This window comes from Botryllus schlosseri, chromosome 16 (assembly GCF_051294905.1).
Source record: "Botryllus schlosseri isolate E-star chromosome 16, Bs_hap1, whole genome shotgun sequence".
Lineage (NCBI taxonomy): Eukaryota > Metazoa > Chordata > Ascidiacea > Stolidobranchia > Styelidae > Botryllus > Botryllus schlosseri.
The window spans coordinates 11,452,586-11,470,381 of NC_137251.1; the positions used below are offsets into that span (position 1 = coordinate 11,452,586).

The 17,796-nt window shown below is 41.1% G+C and overlaps 2 protein-coding genes across 3 annotated transcripts in view; one reads left to right on the plus strand and one right to left on the minus strand.

The window, feature by feature from the left end:
• Positions 1 to 9,923, plus strand: part of LOC145459472 (phosphatidylinositol 4-kinase alpha-like) — a 41,474-nt gene extending 31,551 nt beyond the window's left edge. Inside the window, exons 37-46 of the mRNA XM_080338116.1 lie at positions 10 to 143; positions 209 to 316; positions 426 to 552; positions 1,699 to 1,893; positions 5,783 to 5,944; positions 6,009 to 6,143; positions 6,911 to 7,035; positions 7,371 to 7,491; positions 7,744 to 7,917; positions 8,622 to 9,923. Of these exons, the coding sequence (XP_080194242.1) occupies positions 10 to 143; positions 209 to 316; positions 426 to 552; positions 1,699 to 1,893; positions 5,783 to 5,944; positions 6,009 to 6,143; positions 6,911 to 7,035; positions 7,371 to 7,491; positions 7,744 to 7,917; positions 8,622 to 8,891 (1,551 nt within the window). The 3' untranslated portion in view covers positions 8,892 to 9,923. The remainder of the gene's footprint in view (positions 1 to 9; positions 144 to 208; positions 317 to 425; positions 553 to 1,698; positions 1,894 to 5,782; positions 5,945 to 6,008; positions 6,144 to 6,910; positions 7,036 to 7,370; positions 7,492 to 7,743; positions 7,918 to 8,621) is intronic.
• A 416-nt stretch (positions 9,924 to 10,339) lies between these two features.
• Positions 10,340 to 17,472, minus strand: LOC145459474 (kelch-like protein 23). Of its 2 annotated transcripts, none has more exons than XM_080338119.1 (7): positions 17,006 to 17,427; positions 15,479 to 16,153; positions 15,105 to 15,241; positions 14,031 to 14,183; positions 13,844 to 13,964; positions 12,878 to 12,969; positions 10,340 to 10,663 (listed from the first exon to the last, which is right to left on the minus strand). In XM_080338119.1, the coding sequence occupies exons 1-7, from the start codon at positions 17,218 to 17,220 to the stop codon at positions 10,491 to 10,493; spliced, it is 1,566 nt and encodes a 521-aa protein (XP_080194245.1). In that variant the 5' UTR covers positions 17,221 to 17,427; the 3' UTR covers positions 10,340 to 10,490. The 2 variants fall into 2 exon arrangements, 1 of the variants encoding a protein (XP_080194245.1); XR_013921428.1 differs by having other exon boundaries at positions 10,530 to 10,663; positions 12,878 to 12,964; positions 17,006 to 17,472.
• Between the last annotated feature and the right edge of the window lie 324 nt (positions 17,473 to 17,796).

Below are 17,796 nucleotides of genomic sequence, written 5' to 3' on the forward strand. Positions count from 1 at the left end.
TCTCTTCAGGTCACCAACCGCTGTCCCGAAGGCATCAAGTATTTAGTTTCCAATCATTCACTGGAGTCCGACTCGCCAGAGCTGGTCCACGCCTTGACCTGGTCTTTGGGACCTCCGAGCACTGCCTTATCGTACTTTTCACGGTAAGTTTAGTGCGCTTGAAGGCTCTTAACTGAGTTTGTGACAATGTCAGTCATTCTTTTGTCAGACTGTTTACTCCTCACCCAATCACGGCTCAGTACGGTGTCAAGGTTTTGCGTGGTTTTCCGCCGGAAGCCATTTTGTTTTACATTCCACAGCTTGTTCAGGCCATCAGGTAAACCAACTATGATCGAAACACATGTAGCTTGCTGCTGAACACAGCATTGGCCCGTTATTCTAAATTTCCGCTCCATCCTTGGCATTTCCGTATTTTTCCTTGTCAGGTATGACACGATGGGCTACGTGAAACAGTATTTGATATGGGCCGCTAAAAAGTCTCAGATTCTGGCCCATCAGATTATTTGGAACATGAAGACCAATGTGTATTTAGACGAGGAATCGGAGAACATGGTAAGTCGTGTCACTTGTTTCATAGCTACGTACTCGCATTTGTGGTGTTGGTGCAACTGAACTTGTATGATGAAATGGTATGATGTAACCAATGAATTCAGCCAAATTACAATTTACTGCTAGAAGAGCTTCTTGGAGGTACAGAACTTCAATATACAATTGAAAAGTATATTCATATTGAAATGAACCTGACTATTTCTCTGCTAGTTGCTGACAATTACCCCTGACAAGCGTCAGCCGAAAATATTCGGGTTCATTTCGATATGAGTATACTTTTCAGGGTTGTAACCAAGTCACAAGGCTCCGAGTCACAAGTCAGTCTCACTTTTATAGCTTTGACTAGAGTCAAGTCGAGTCATTCTCAATTCACCACCGAGTCAAGTCCGAGTCCAAGTCAGCAAGCAGAGGGTCGAGTCCGAGTCCAAGTCATTGCGTTGACTGCTCAGTTTCCAGTTAAATGTTTGATTAACCCACTTTTGATAGCTTTGTTCGGTGATATCCAACTGTTCGCATTTATAATATACTAATTTTGCCCACTTTTAGCAGTTTCCAGTCGCATTACAAACAGTCGAAATCCCAATAGTGTGGTTACTTAACTATTCTTCGAAATTACAATGAAATGTCGGCCTTGGCAGCCTGAGTCTCGAGTCATATGACTTGGTCCGATTCATGCGCAATGACTCGCGTCCAAGTTGAGTCATTACACAGATCGACTCGAGTCGAGTCAAGTCTTTTCTGTGTTTTGAGAAAATGACTTGGTTCATTGCAACCCTGATACTTTTTAATTTACTGTTAGTGATAGACTACCGACCAGTTTTAGCTATGAGCTGTTAGCTTGTACCATTTATTCGTTTTCACTTGCTTGCTGTGATGCGGTCACAATTTGTCGTATTTTGCGAAGAACATGGACCGATTTTTGTCGCATATCTCTGCTGTACGGAACGCCAGATATTTTGGAGATCATTTTGAATAAAAAATGATTCCAACTACCTTGGAACGATTTCGTCACTCTATAATGTGGCCCTCATTTTTTAAAAACTACTCCCGAGTGTTTCATATTGAATAAAAATTACTTTAGACTTTTGACTTCTGAAGGCTGATCCTGAAAATGTAGCTGTTACACAATGAGGCCTGCTATTTTTCTAGGACCCCGATATCGGCGAGACCCTTCAAGGAATGATCACCACGATCATCGACAATTTGTCGGGGCCGGCTCGAGAGTTTTACAATCACGAGTTTGATTTTTTCGACGAGGTCACCAACGTGTCCGGCACGATCAAGCCCTTTCCGAAAGGGCCAGAGAGGAAGAAGGCCTGCTTGGAGGCCCTTTCAAAAATTAAGGTACATCGGAAGTTATAGAGAAGCAAGTATTGCGTTATGACTGAACGCAGCACTGCCTCTAGGACAGGGGTTCTCAACCTGGGGGGCGCGGGAGGCTCTCAGGGGGGGCGCGAGAAATTGACAAAGTCATTATAGGGGGGGCGCGAGAAATTAATAAGTCAGTATAAATTGTACGTGTCTGAACATGTGTTTCACATCCATTATGAGAAGACGATTAATGAAGATGAAATTTATTCCATATTCAAGAAAGCTTGCGAAATACAAACTCTAGCAACAGCGCTCAACTGAGTAGGGGAGAGGAGGCCAAGATGAGACACTTTTCTGATAATTCAAGGCCACTCGAAGAATAATGCCTTCTGAGGATTTATTTTGGTACCAATGGAAAGCCTGTGATCTCTACTTTCTATGACGATGGCTTGAGTTCTATTGAATAACATACTGATGGATTTCTTGGCCTTCAAAAATCCTTGCTCAAAGGTCTCAACTTACCCCCAGGTGAGGGTAAGATGAGACACACTGTGTTTAAGATGAGACACCAAGCAATTCATGCTCATTACACCACCAATTCACCCCAAATGATGAATCAACCAGCAACATCGTGAATAAAATATAATAATCATGATATAATTCATTTTTAAAAAGAATTGGTACATCATATACAAATATAAGTGACATCGAAAACCAGATCCAGCAACAATAAGAGTTTCGTTATTATTTTGTCTTGTAATATCACATCTGGTAAACTATTAGATAAATAATACATTTTGTGTGCCTTCAACAGTAAATTTTTAATCTTCCGAGGCCTTCAATAGAAAAGCCCTCTGATACCCATGTCTCATCTTACCCCCATGATTTTGTCTCATCTTACCCCCACACCTAAATTAACATATAAATTCGAATAAAAACATTTCTGTCCGTTACTTTTCAGAGGTAAGCGCATGATTACACTGCTAATATTGCACTCAACCAGCTCCAGTATTCTTGTTTTATAATATTAAGTACTAGGATAGGTATGCCCTTACAAACATGAATTCACATAACTGACATAGGCTATGAAAATATAGTTTTTGGCATTTTTCTTCCCAACCTCAAATCTGTTTGCCTTGTTAATATGGTAGGACTATAGAATGGCATTGTGGGAACAACATAGTTGAAGGAATCTGTCCATAAGAAAATTTTTCTGTGAAAAAATTGCATGTCTCATCTTGCCCCGTGTCTCATCTTGGCCTCCTCTCCCCTATAGTCTGATTTCAACTTCTTTTGAGCAAATTTTTGAAATTCTTTGGAGATATAAAGAGCAATTCCCACGTGTAAGTCATTCATTGCTTGAAGCTTGTCGCGCTGGGCAGCTCTTGTTAGTAGCTTGCGAACTGCACTGCCTAAGACAGACTTAGATGCAACATAGGTTGCCCGGTTTCGCCCTCAATCAGGCTATAAATCAACACAATTAATTCATTTCGAAAACTGATCAAATTTAGCCTGGCAGGACGGAACGACGCCTTGCTCTCTGTACTCACTACCAGCATCAGGATTAGTCTCAGGGTGACCTACGTTGAAATTAATTAATGGATGTCTTGTTCAATGTTTTTTGTTATTTTCAAACAAATTTGAAGAAATTTGTCAGCAATGTAAAAGACTCAACAACTGGAATGCAGATTCAAAATTGGCGTAAGATATACCTTATGTATACTATTAGATCAGGGGTGGGCAGCCTGCAGCCGTAGAAGGAAATTTGAGCGGCCGTCGACGCCTAATTCAATTAGTATGTGTTGGCGGTCGTAGACATGCAAATTGCAATTACGAATTCACTCCCGCATTTTCGAGAGATATTAATTGATCTTGAAATTTTCTTCACCCTCCGCCCAATTCAACAAGACTTCATTTTTCTATTTTAATGCAGTAGCGCTCTTCTTAATCTGAGCCGGAATGGGAATTGGCAAGAAATATCAATTCGTTCGCGGCCCTGAAAAATTTTCGCGCTCCGAGCGACAATATGCACCTCCCGGCAACTATTCATAACAGTGCCTCTCGCGATTTCGGTGCGTACAATAGGCCATTGTGAAAAGTAGAATAGTCCGGAGTTCACCGGGAATGGATATGGACAGTTTACCGTAGTAATTTTGCGTCCAGATCGTTCATTGCGGCTATGCCCTGGAATGCGACCTTACGCTACATAAGCAATCGAAATGCGGTAATGATTATCAAAAACGTTACCCACCTCTGTATTAGATGATGTGCTCTTTTTGACATGACGATAAATGCAGGGGGGGGGGTCAGGGGGGCGCGAGTTTTTTGACCATCTCCAAGGGGGGCGCGTGTCAAAAAAGGTTGAGAACCACTGCTCTAGGAGCTCATATGTCGTTACATGCATTTTCGGACCTTGCACAATATAAATTGCGATCGCGGGTACAAATGAGCTAGCTTTAATTGCTCTTGGCATTACTGAAAAGTTAATTGATTGTAGCAGTAGACATGTAAAACTATAAAACTAGGTTATGATATCAGTGATGTGCAGGTGTGGTTGGTGACGGAGTACTTGTACTTTTGGAGTACTCAAGTAGGTTTAATTACTTGCACTACTAATTGCCAGGGTTGTAACCAAGTCACAAGGCTCCGAGTCACAAGTCAACCTTACTTTTACAGTTTTGACTCGAGTCATTTTCAATTCACCACAGAGTCAAGTCCGAGTCCAAGTCACGCGGTAGAGTGTCTAGTCCGAGTCATAATGTTTTGACTCGAGTCCGAGTCCAAGTCATTGTGTTGACCGCTCAGTTCCGAGTTGATGTCATGTGAAACCCACTTTTTACAACTCTACTCGGTGATATGGAATGCATCGCGATCATAATATACTAATTTTTCTCACTTTTAACAGTTTCTGGTAGCATTTTCAAGTACCAGTACTGATAGACGAAAAAATAATAGTGTAATAACTTCACTATTCTTCGAAATTACAATGAAATGCCTGTCTCGGGAGACCCAGTCTCGAGTCATATGACTTGGTCCGAGTCGTACGCAATGACTCGAGTACAACAAGTCGAGTCAATACACAAATAGACTCGAGTCGAGTCATTTTTTAGTCACCAAAAAATCGCGACTCGAGTCATTACAACCTTGCTAATTGCGTCATATTGTTTTTAGATTACCGCCATTTCTACTTGACAGTTTTTAGGCCAAGTTTTTGCACATAGAATGTATTTTTGGGATGTGTTTGCAACACTTTTATGAGAGAGATTGTTACAACAACAAATCCAAATGGCCTCTGCAGCACTGTAACTGAATGTATTTTCATAAATTGCTCATTTTGTGTGAGTCGCGAAGACGCATCCTGCAAGTCCATAGGCAACCACCTCTGATAACCCGCCCAAACCATCGCCCAAATCCGCTTTTCAAAACTATATCCCCAAGTATTTTTCTCACCTTCGTTTTTGAAATATTGTCTTGGAAATAGAGGGTCGTGATTGTAATTGTGTAGAAATGTATGACGTCACTCCCACTTACACTCGGGCAGCAATGCTGACCAGCTATAACACCTTACCTGATGTACGAGATCGGTATTTTGGATCAGAATCGTCCCTTAAACCTAGTTCGTGTCATTAAAGGAGCTTGCGTAGAATTAAAAAATAGTATATTGAGATTGAGCCGTCTGTTCCCCTCGATTGAATTTTCATGCTGGCGACGTCATGTTTGGTGACACGATTGTCGCTGTACGATGTTCTTTTCCAATTATCTACTAGTTGATGTCGATTACCCTTGACGAGTGTCAGTCGAAAATGTTCGGGTTCATATGAATTTGAATATACCGTACCATTCAATTGTATGCCGAAGTTATGTGCCTGCTAGAGTATCTTCATCTTCAAATATTAAAAACAGCGTGCACGTTTCTTCTCAGGTGAAAGCCGAATGCTACCTACCTTCGAACCCAGACGCGATCGTAGTCGACATCGACAAGGAATCCGGCATCCCCTTACAAAGTGCTGCCAAAGCGCCCTACCTCGCGAAATTCCTCATCAAGGAATGCGGCATCGGTGAAATCGAACGAATAGCCCTCGGCGTGAGCGACATATTTGTAGACGCAGGTTGACAAAGATGTTTTTGACGATGTCTTGTATACGCAGAAAAAAGCGCCCGAGAAGACCGAGAAGGACGAGAATCTGGTGTGGAAGGCGGCCATTTTTAAAGTGGGCGACGATTGCCGGCAGGACATGCTGGCGTTGCAGATTATCGAGTTGTTTCAGAACATATTCGCGCAGGTGTGATGATAATCTCTATGATCGACGGTGCTATTTAATCAACTCGAAACACACACCGTGCAATGCGAAGTGATGAACAGATAGAAGGATGCCAGAATGAACAAGTAGCCTACTGTCTGTCAATATAAGGCTCTAAACATGGCGAACTAACCCTGTACTAATCTAGAAGCCTTTGTCGAAACCCAAAATTTTCGTTGTGTCACAAAAACGAAAATCTGCCTCATAACACATCTAAATGTAAGTTGGACGTTGGTGTGCAAAATCAACAGCAGTGGTAAAAGAATTATTATACAAAAGATTAAACAATTGAACAGTATATTCTGCTGTACCTCCACGAAGCTCTACAAAAGACGATGACAAATTTTACTGCATATGAGTATGACTTATGTTCTATGAGTCAGGAGTGTTTCGTGACCTGCAACGAACTCCTCAGACTGGCGTAGCGAATCCCTGGGATTGGTTTGAACCCCGGTAAAGAACCGTAGACCAAGGTCTAATGCACGATGTAACAGTGTTTGATCTTGATCTCTTCGGTTGGCTTTCCTTACGTCAGTTCTTTGGCGGGTCTTTATTTACGATTTTCTGGTAACACCCTGTCAGAACAGAGATGTAGGGTAGGATGCGTTCAAATAAACCTCCCAAGACACTCGGGAATGTGCCACTGCTAGGAATCGATCACGGGTCTCCATAGTCGATGAATTTTCGAGGCACCTGGCTTAAATTTGATTGTTACGTAGTCCGTTGTGTTCAATAATCTGTTTTTGTAGGTCGGCTTGGACCTGTACCTGTTCCCGTATCGCGTCGTCGCGACTTCTCCGGGGTGCGGCGTTATCGAGTGCATTCCAGACAGCAAGAGCCGCGACCAGCTCGGAAGACAAACCGCTATCGGAATGTACGTGCTGAGTGCTTCCGTCATGTTGTGAAGGAGAAAGTAGTTTTAGGATAGGTTTGTCGCTCTGTTGCGAGTGACAGTGTCATGAAAAAGGCAAATAACTCCTGTATCATGGTAACTGAGTCATTTTGTTTTGGCCGTGATGGTGCGTCTTTCAATTCGAAGTGGTTTTGATATATTTTTGAAAACGCTACTCCTACTTGCGATTGAGTAGAGACTCGCGGTATTACTTTTACTCGAGTAGCAATGCTGACTACTATGTCCACCTCTGATCATGTCAAATGGGCTGCTCGAAGCGCACTGCAAAGGTCACGGACTATGTGATTTCTTTTCAGGTACGAATACTTCAGAAACGAGTACGGCGACGAAAATTCCCCGGAATTCCAGCGGGCGAGGAGGAATTTTATCAAGAGCGTCGCGGCCTACAGTCTGGTTCTGTTTTTACTTCAAATAAAGGTTTGTAAAACGTTACGAATAATCGAGGCAAAGACATCGCTTAAGCTATTGTACTATTTTTAGACGGTACACAATTCTAAAAACTAGTGAAAGTGAAAGTAGTCTAGTCTCTCGCTTTAATATTTTTAGTGGATGTATTTGTAATTGTAAATGGTGTGTACCTTGCTTCTATCAAAATTACTATCCTACTTTTAGACAGACTCTATTTTTCGTTACGTTTCGTACCCTTAACTGAATTTTTATTACACGCAGGACCGTCACAACGGTAACATCATGCTGGACAAGGACGGCCATTTGCTGCATATCGATTTCGGATTCATGTTCGAGAGCAGCCCCGGCGGAAACCTGGGATGGGAGCCGGACATCAAGCTCACGGAGGAGATGGTTATGATCATGGGCGGGAGCATGGAGGCGCCGCCTTTCCAGGTTGGGGTTGAAACGACTTCTATTTTTACTCTGCTATTGTTTGTAAGCGTCAGTGATTAGCAGAGTCAATATTTCAAACCAAAACAAAAAATCGAAACTTAATTTTGGGTCGTCCAATTCCAAATCTGGTAGTGGGACAATATTTATTCAAAGGTGGCCTGAAATTTGTGAAGTGTGATGATCCAAATCAATATTCAAAACAACTGGAAATCCATATCCGATTCACATCCGAGTGTCGATGACGTGGAAAAAACCTTTTATGCGACCACAAAGTACAAGTGCCGGTTATGCACCACATATTTTGGTAATTTTTCCACCAAGTCTATTTGATTGCAAGTAGTGACAGTGCTGTGTATTCATCCATCCAGAAAATCATTTTCATTGGCGTGCTTGGATTTTGACATGTTTTGGAGCTGTAAAACAGCCAATCCAGTAACAAAATTATAGAAACTAAGATTTTCGTTGATAATATGACACTTAGTGTAAACAGGCGTTAACTTCAGTACTTGAAAAATTGTCTTCCACTACTCGAATCGAATCATTACTATTAATACTCGATTCAGATTTGAGTGCTTGCATCAATGTGCCCAGTCCTAATTTTGGATTTCCTGGTGTAATGGTAGGATCACTTTAATCCAGCTATGGAGGCCATTAACTCCGTTATCATTCGCAATACCTAACAAGACCCGTTTCCATTCTTTCAGTGGTTCATGGATCTCTGCGTGCGCGGCTACCTCGCGATACGCCCGTACCAGGAAGACATCGTGTCGCTCGTTTCGTTAATGCTAGACACCAACCTCCCCTGTTTCCGTGGCAACACCATCAAGCTGCTGAGGAGTAGATTTGCACCGTCAGCCTCTTCCAAGGAAGCCGCCCAGTTCATGGTCCGCATCATTCGGGACTGCTTCTTGAGCAAGTGGAGCCGCACTTATGACATGATACAGTATTATCAAAACCAGATTCCTTACTACTAGCGATGCTCTATACCTGTACCGGTTCCTAGTTCTCATTGCGAGTGGATAATCGTATTTATGTGTATGTAAATTCAGACTTAACGTTTGAATTGTTTTCAAGAAGAAAGGGATAGCCTGATATATATGAGCACTGTAGGCGTGGATATAACCGTAGTCAATTCCTTGGACAAGTCGAATTCGGGCTTTGAGAAAATGTCTTTACTCATTGAGTCGATGACAGTTTTTACTCAGATTTGTGATGCATTTGTTGTTGAATATAGATCTTTGCATCGGAAGATATGGGCTCGATGGAATGCCGATTCCAGTGCATCTATGAGGTGATGGTGCTCAAATTCCATGATTAAGAAGTGCTTCCCCTGTTTCTTGTGTTACAAAAATATCCCCAACTCGAAATTCACCCAAGAAGGAGCTGTTTCCGACATATTCTTTATGATTTTAGATTCACATTATTTATGATAAAAAATTTTATTTGTGAATTCATTTTGCAATGGTTGGACAGCTGACATCTTTTCTGGTTATTGTGACTCGACCGCTGGATACGGCAATATTACGAATAATGTTTTATGTATAATTTAGCTGCTCTGTTGAATCATAATAATTAATGTCTCTTCTGGTATCACTCACTGCTGATCAAAAGTGTGCATTCTGGTATGGCGGTATTGTAGAACTGCCGCATCTGAATCGGTGATGTGTTTTTTCAACGTTATATCCTTGCAAATATTATGATTTCGAGTTCCCTGATGTTGAATCTACTTTGTGGTCCTGACATTTTGTTTCCGAGGCTATGCTTTGCGATTGCCCTAATTGGCCGTCGCAACGCGTGGTACGGCCGGCGTATTGATCAACATGTAGCACCTTCGAAATGTCACGGGTTTGTGATTTTATACGTAACTTATTTAGTTCAATTTATTAGTTCAGTCGGCACGTTGTTGAACGAATGTATTCCCGTGCCGAATCACGAGACTGTTCCGTGGATTGGCCATGTGTGAACGATGCATAATATTCGTGTGCAATAAATTATGTCGCAAGAGCCATGATGTCGTGTCCGAAGTGGAGATGGGAGTATATTGTGAAGAGCAGTATAGGATTGATGTCTCAACCGAGATAGCGCCTTCGATCACGAAATATAACGTATTTCATACTGTACAATAACTATACACACATTGATTTATAATACATATATGTGATTATATATATCATCTTACTGACTCTACAGAGCTACTCACACATTTAATGATTATAATTATATCTATAGATACAGTTTTCTCTATATTAGATTAGAATCGGAATTACTGTTCGTATCAAATCAGAGTTAATCCTCATAAACGAGAGAGTGTCAAATGTCTGTACTATAGAATGTAAACATTTACATTCTATAGTCTGTACAGCACAATCGGCTCGTTTCACGTTATACAGCAGCATTTTTGGAAAAGCCAGATATTGGATTAGTAATTTAATTGAAACATAGAAACATTTCACATATTGGGTAACCGGCGTTCGCTCCAATTATTGTATGTAGACAACTTGTCTGTGACTCTAGTTGTATGTTACGTTATATATTATATCCTTGCATTTCTTCGTATTTGACACAGTGTGAGATCAACTGGCTTGACGCAGACACGAAAATGGAGACTCATTTTCCTTCAGGTTTCTTTCCACATCGAATACGTAGCACATTCCCATAGATCTAGCGGGCCTGGGAAGTTGTCTACCGACAATCATCCACTCGTTTTCCGTCGCGTCGTACACTTCCACGGTGGCGTGATAATCGCCTGCAAACGACATTGAATCACCTGTCGGCGGCGGGGAGATCGTAATCATATCCTATCGTGTGTGGTAGTAGCTTTTTAAAGCCGCCTAAGTAACAGCAGTTAGTCGTTTCGGACTTTCGCATTCCAGAGGATGTCGCTTTACTTTACACCAAGGACGGGCAACTTCTCCAGTCGGCGAGCTGGATATGGGGAAATGAAGTATTTGGCGCGCCGGATTCTTGAATCGACGCATTAAACGCGTATTTATCCACCTACACAAGGATGAGTCGTATTTAATGCAAATTTCAAGTTGAAAGCATAGAAACTAAAACAGTATTCCGTATATAATGTATTTCAATGGCCTTTGAAGTCAATGAGACGTATGTGGTCGATCAAATCTGTGAACATGATCTTTGAACTCTGGCTGCATGTCGCACACAAAGAAAACAAAGAACTAAAGAATGACTAACAATCACTATTATCTGTGTCCAGAGGTGGTCAAAGTAGTATAGAAAGCTACTCAAGTAAAAGTAGAAGTAGAAGTAGCGACAAAATATACTCAAGTACGAGTAGAAGTACTTCTTCCATAAGTCATCCAAAACTACTTGAAGTAGAAGTAGAATTGAATGACTTTAAAACTACTCAAGCAAGTAAGTAAGTTAGTAAGTAAGTAGTTTTGAAAACAGTCTTATTTCGTTCGCATGGACTATCAAAAGCTGCAAATTGAGCCATGCGGAAGGCGCAGAGAGCTTGATTCGTATTGATGCATCCCAGGAGGTATCAATTTTCGACAGAATAAGCATTCTTTCGCATCACGGGATGCAAGTTATAGTATTGATATGAAATGCGATACTAACCCTTTGTTTACAAAAAGACCCCGTTTTAGAGAATATCATGGCATGGAACCCAACCCCAAATTGAGGCGAAGAGCAATACAGATAAGTTGTATCGGATGCGGTTTCAACACTTTGCGCGATTAGTATACGTTAATAACAAATATGGTGGATCGTAAAATTTATATATAGTGTAGCTTTACTTTCGGAAAATAGAGGCATTTGCTTTTATGTTCATGTATGTTCTGCAGACAAGAGAACTGAAAGTAGGCTAATTATAACCCAAAGTCTATGATACTCGAAATTGAAAGTGAAATACAAATACCACTTTATGTCTTTTGTCCATAAAGCTTCAAAGGTGATCTGCTAAAACAGGTGTAACGTTAAAAAAAGCCGAATTTTCCAGATTAGCACTTTAGCAGGACACGTCGTGAGCTGCTAGATTACGATATGCTAGGTAATTGCTAGATTGAAAAACGGTCGTTTCAAACATTATGGTATGGTATTTACTATGGTGGAATATTTGATATGGGCGACAATGCGATTTGAGCGGAACCAAGCAATCCGGTACCTAAATTATATTCACTGATACTTTCATGAAAACATATTTGTTACTCCATAACTGCTGTGCGCGAAGCGCAACAAAATTTCTGGGCTTCACTTGACTTTTATGAATACTAAGTGTTGGTACTACGTGAAGACAGCCCCGGAATTCCTCAGGCTATCTTTCGTATTCGGGGATTAAACTACTTCTTAGCGAAAAGTAAGTAAGTAGATCCCAAAATATTACGAAGTAGAAGTAGAGAAAATCAGATCTACTTGAGTAAGTACCAGAAGTAGAGGAAAACTACTTGAGTACTTCTAAAAAGTAAAAGTACTTCGTTACTGACCGTGACCACCTCTGTCTGTGTCCAAGAAAAGGAATGAATAACCTACAGTCACTATAATTTGACGTCGTGAGCAAGTAGTGGAGAATTGCGGAAGACTGTGACCGCGGGCCGTATGTTGCGCGCCTCTGGTATAATGCATATTATACGGACAAGGGGTGGGATTTTTTCCAAATTTATCAAGAAATCAATTCATTACGGGTGAGTTCTTGCGTAAATCCCGATAATGCAAGCATTTCCGTGTTAGCGAACTTACGCGAAAGCTCCAGTATCGCACTCTAATCACACTCACAGACTAAAGAATAACCTACAGTCACTATCATTCGACGTAATAAGTAGTGGGGGATTACGGCAGACTGTGGCCGCGGGTCGTATTATCATGTTTAACCAGAAACTCTCTGCGGTTCGCTCAAAATCACATCGCGGGCCGTATGTTGCCCGTCCCTGCTTTACACGGACGGAACGATTCTTGTGATAGAAATTCATTAATCAGGAGAAGGAACTATTGAGCCTACCGGTTCGATAGTCGTAACCGCCTGCAGAATACAGTTTGTTCCCGTAGACCACACGCGCGGTTTCCATTCGCCTGAATTTCATGTCAGCTATCCTAAAGAGAACGTGAATGTCATCCGCACAGAATAATTCATATTCCCAATTTTGACAGTGCAACATATCACACTGTCACAGGGCTCGTTTACGGCCCGTATAGGGTTGGCGAGAATGCATAGACTACTGAGAAAGGGTACCGTGCGCAATGCTCATGGTATGTTCGAACAAAATCGCAGGCTATTATATGTGTGGTAGCCCATAGTGCGATTGTGAATATGAACAAATATCAGTTCAGTTTAACAATTTTATCAGATCAATACAAATCAAATGTCGCAGAGTCGTTTTAACATTCTTGTCAATGTTTGCTACTCCGCGAAGAAATTAGTACCATCGGCTTGCTTGGATAAATCATATAGACCGTGGGCACGCGCAAGTAGCTAGCCATGAGAATATCGAATTATAATGCCACATTGATATAATTATCCTTAAAAATAGCCTCCATGTATAGGCTATATATACTAAGTTACTATAACCTATCTATAGTAGGGTTACCATACGTCCTCTTTTAAGAGGATTTGTCCTCTTATTTGACGTTTTTGAAAGTGTCCTCGGAGGACGCTTTTTTGATATTTTGTCCTCTTTTTTGAGAATTTTGGTCAAATTTACGGCCAAATTCGACTGAAATACCGTAAATGAGCATCGAAGTAACGCTCTGGCGGGTATTTCGGGAGCTGATCCGGAAAGTTGACTTTTTTTTGTCAACCGACCACGATGTGGGAAAAATTGACCATTTTTTCAGGATTTTCCTATGGTTTTGCAAGTTCGAAAATTTTGGAAAAGTGTCCTCTTTTCAGATTTCCAAAATATGGTAACCCTAATCTGTAGTCCAGTTAAATTTTCAACGCCGAAACTGGGATGTTTTACTTACTCACCGCCGCCATTCTTTGCTCCTCATGTTGAATGCATCGCATCTCTCAGTTTGTCCGCCAAACACGATCAAATCTTCTGTCACTATGGCCGCAGACAAGCCGTATTCGGATTGAGGCGAAAATACTGAAAATCTATTCTTATGTCTACAATCATTTTACATTGCAGTGCAGCTCTATGTGCTAATACTACCTGGCGATGTATACGACGTTAAAACTGACCATTGGTCCGTAGACACGTTATATGCTTGAACTATATCGGTAGTGTGGATGTCTTTGTACCCGTATTGGCCGCAGCAGACATATATGTTGCTTTCGTCGTTCGCGTAAGCTGCATTGCCGACTCCTAGTGCGAGAAACAACAACGGCATGGCATAATCACGGTTTTTGGTTTTACTGTCGACATGTTATTATAGAAATATTTTTATCGCTGTTTCTACACTTGAAAATTAAAAGGAAAATGATCCGAATAGCACAATATGTATATGTATTTATGTAGGCTATATGTATATGATCATGGGATGGGTTTATGAATATTGTATTTTCACGACGTCTATGAATTCCGGAATGACCATTTAATTTAACTATATTTGGTCATTTACCGCCATCCGTTAACAACAACTGTAAAAAATCGAATATGATACATTTGCTATAGGCTACCCAGCTATAATCATTTTTCTACCAGCAATAGCAACCAGCATAAACCAGTCTATTCTAGTCTAGTTTAGGCAAGAAACGGCATGTCTATCTCAAAAAGGATTGGCAAAACAAACCACTGCTTCGAAATCGATTAGAATGATTTTTCATATACGATCAGACAGAATCGAATCTACAGGTATCATCATATTGTTTGTAAAGTCGTTTTGATTGACAGCTCCCAATAACGATGATCACTTTTAATTAACATTGTCATAATATATATTGAAACGTGGTCGTGCGATTCTATTCGAGCCACATCTTCAGTATCTGATGCCAATCAGCTGTGATATGATTTTCCCCACGTCCAATAATATCTGTATCAATTGACAGGCGTGTAGCCGAAATGAAAATTTGGAGAGCCGGACCTATCCGACAAGGAAGCAATTCGGCAGATGTAAACGATGTACCGCCACTAACGGGATCAAGTAACAATGCTGAAATCCCACGATTCGAGAATTGGAAAGTAACGCAAATCAAATCAAATTATAAATAGAAGTAACCATAGGAAACAAGAAGGAAGGCGCTCGCGGGTGTAAGATAGCATTTACCGTCTCGTCTCCATTCTTACCTTTCAGCATCGACTGTAAATCAACCCATTCGTTGAAAATCGGGTGGTATCTCTCGAGTGTGTCGACAACGAAGTTGTCATCATATCCCCCGCAAACGTATATATGCTCTCCAATCGCAGCTATGCAATGGTAAAACCTTCAAACAAATGCGTTCGTGGTATAGTTTTCCGATTGAAAACCTAGGATACAAGTTATAGTATAACTCCCCTTTGCCTTAATTAATGAATGTCCCTTTAAAGAGGCTTCATGTATAGCAATATGGCGTCACAGAAACGGGTATGAATGACATTTGGCTGGATTGGGACGCGTTGGGCCTATTTTTATTTTTAGAACAAGACCGGGGCCTATTCTTATTGTCTATATATCGTAGTACCTGGCTCGTCTCATTCCGCTGACCCTGCTCCATTCATTTCTTCTCGTATCATATTTCCAAACTTCATCGATTGCCATGGCTTGGGCGGCTAATCCACCAGTTGTGTAAATATCAGTGTCCAGTGCAACGACCCGACTTTCTTCATTTTGGGGTCCCGGGTATTCTGCCTTGCGAGAATAATATTGATAATTAGGTTGCGGGGAACCGCGTGAAACGTTACATTCGCTCCCGTTTCCTGTCGTGAGATCGTCGTCACAGTGGAGCTCCTTAATAAATTCAGTCCACTCGATGCTGGCACAGTCAGGAAGATGTTCACGACAGTACCCTCCTATTAGGTACAACGTCTGTCTGGATTTATAGCCTCTGCTGTGACAAGTTAAGCAAGTCACACTGTCTCCGTACGCGCAAGCACATTCTACTTGCGGCATTTCTGACGAACACCGTATATGCCATTTTCTTGCTATTTCGCGCATGATGGAAAATCGTGAATAGTGTTCGGCCATGCGATATAAATCGTGCTGATCATAAATCTCAATGGTTTGAATGAAATAGTTTTCGCACTCTTCCAGTGCTTCATGCATTCCCAGCATATCAGCGACTTGCATAGTATCCTTTGCATCGGCCCCGCCTTCAAATGGTATTCTGCAGAAATTAGGCTCATCATGTTCCCGTTGCCTGCGAAACATGCCGGACATTAATTCAGTTGCTATATAGTGGTTGACAGGGGTATATTGAGTTTAAACGTATACGTTGTTCTAGAAATTTAGCGGCAATTACCGGAGATAGCTTAAAAAGTTAGAAACCTTAATAGTACCGTGAAGTTCCATTCCCGTATACATGTGCAACGTGCATGTGCAATTGTGCATACGCCGTGGATTCTGCAACTATGGTGCTTCTTAAGATCGGTAAAAATGCATCAGCTATATAGCATAGTGTGTGCAATGGAAGATTCAAACAGTGAACTAATGATCCCGTAAATGTTATCCGACTTGTAATTGTTGTCCGGGAATATGCGTTTCAAACTATAGCCTATGTTTAATGCCGACAGCTCTTCATATTATGATCACAAAATGAATCACGTTGATCGAGCAAGAGTCACCCATGCATCGTGATCATAATGGTCGCGGTAAATTCCTAATTTATCACTGCAATCAAACTGTAATGTTTATTCCACCGATTTCCACCAAGTTATGATAGCATGCAAACCAGATAAGCGGAACGAAACATTGGTTTCCAGATGGTCGAAATAGCCAAGTACACCAATTTATAAGATGGGATATATCCCAGGGGTGTAGCGAATAGGTTTTGATTTCCTTTAGGGGCGGTTACTCGCGCTTTTTCGTTAACAGTGCGCTGGTAGGTAACTCGCGAATTGTTCAGTATTTGGCATTACAATCTTCTTCTTATAAACTCAATATAGTGAGTGAGTAGCCTACTATGGAAATTCTTCTGTAGCAACGACTGCGGAAGTATAGAAAATATATTCTTGTTGACCTGTATACTCTAAATATTCTTACTATTACTCACCTTTTGTATTCGTCTCTATAAAATGTCAGCAGGGATTTCAACGTCTTTGCAGCTATGTCAGTCAAGTTTATCGATTTGCTGTTATTCTCCTTGAAATATCCGAACAGAAGAGCTCGAAAATATTCGCTACATGTAACCAATTCCGACTTGGGCCACACCATGGTTTCATCTTCCCGGCAGACGACAACAACGTTTTCTACGCCTTTACCACTCATTTATAGGCTTACTTCGTCACCGAAGGCGTTACTGCATCTTCGCAAATTTGTGGCATGGTTTCAAATTAACGAAAAAAGTATCTACACGATTATGCATCCCTTGTTTTGCGTCACAATGGAAAAGGTAAACCAAAACTGATTGGAATTGGACAATAGTTCAAAATAAGCTTCGGAATTAGAAAGAGCAGCTTCATTCCTTTACTGAGTCGATCTGACTAAAGCGAGAGTCTGCTAGTTCATTACGAAATTCCTAGGTTTCAAAAGTGAACCCAACTGTAGTGCAATAAATTAAATTACGAACATATCACATGCAAATCCTTATACAATATATTGTATAACTTCATCGTTGTTATCTCTGAATTATTTGCTGCAATCAACTCCATTATTGCCCACATTAGGCCCTCCATAAGCTTCCACGCTACTTCCACTGCGTTTCATGGCTTCTCCAGTTATCTTATCTATTCCGTTGTATTATCTGCATGTGTTCGGTATGGTTGTTCGTTGACTGTCGCTCTGGGATTTGTCACTTCGTATATGATCAAACGTATTGCTTCGTCACCTTTGCGCAGTTGGCAG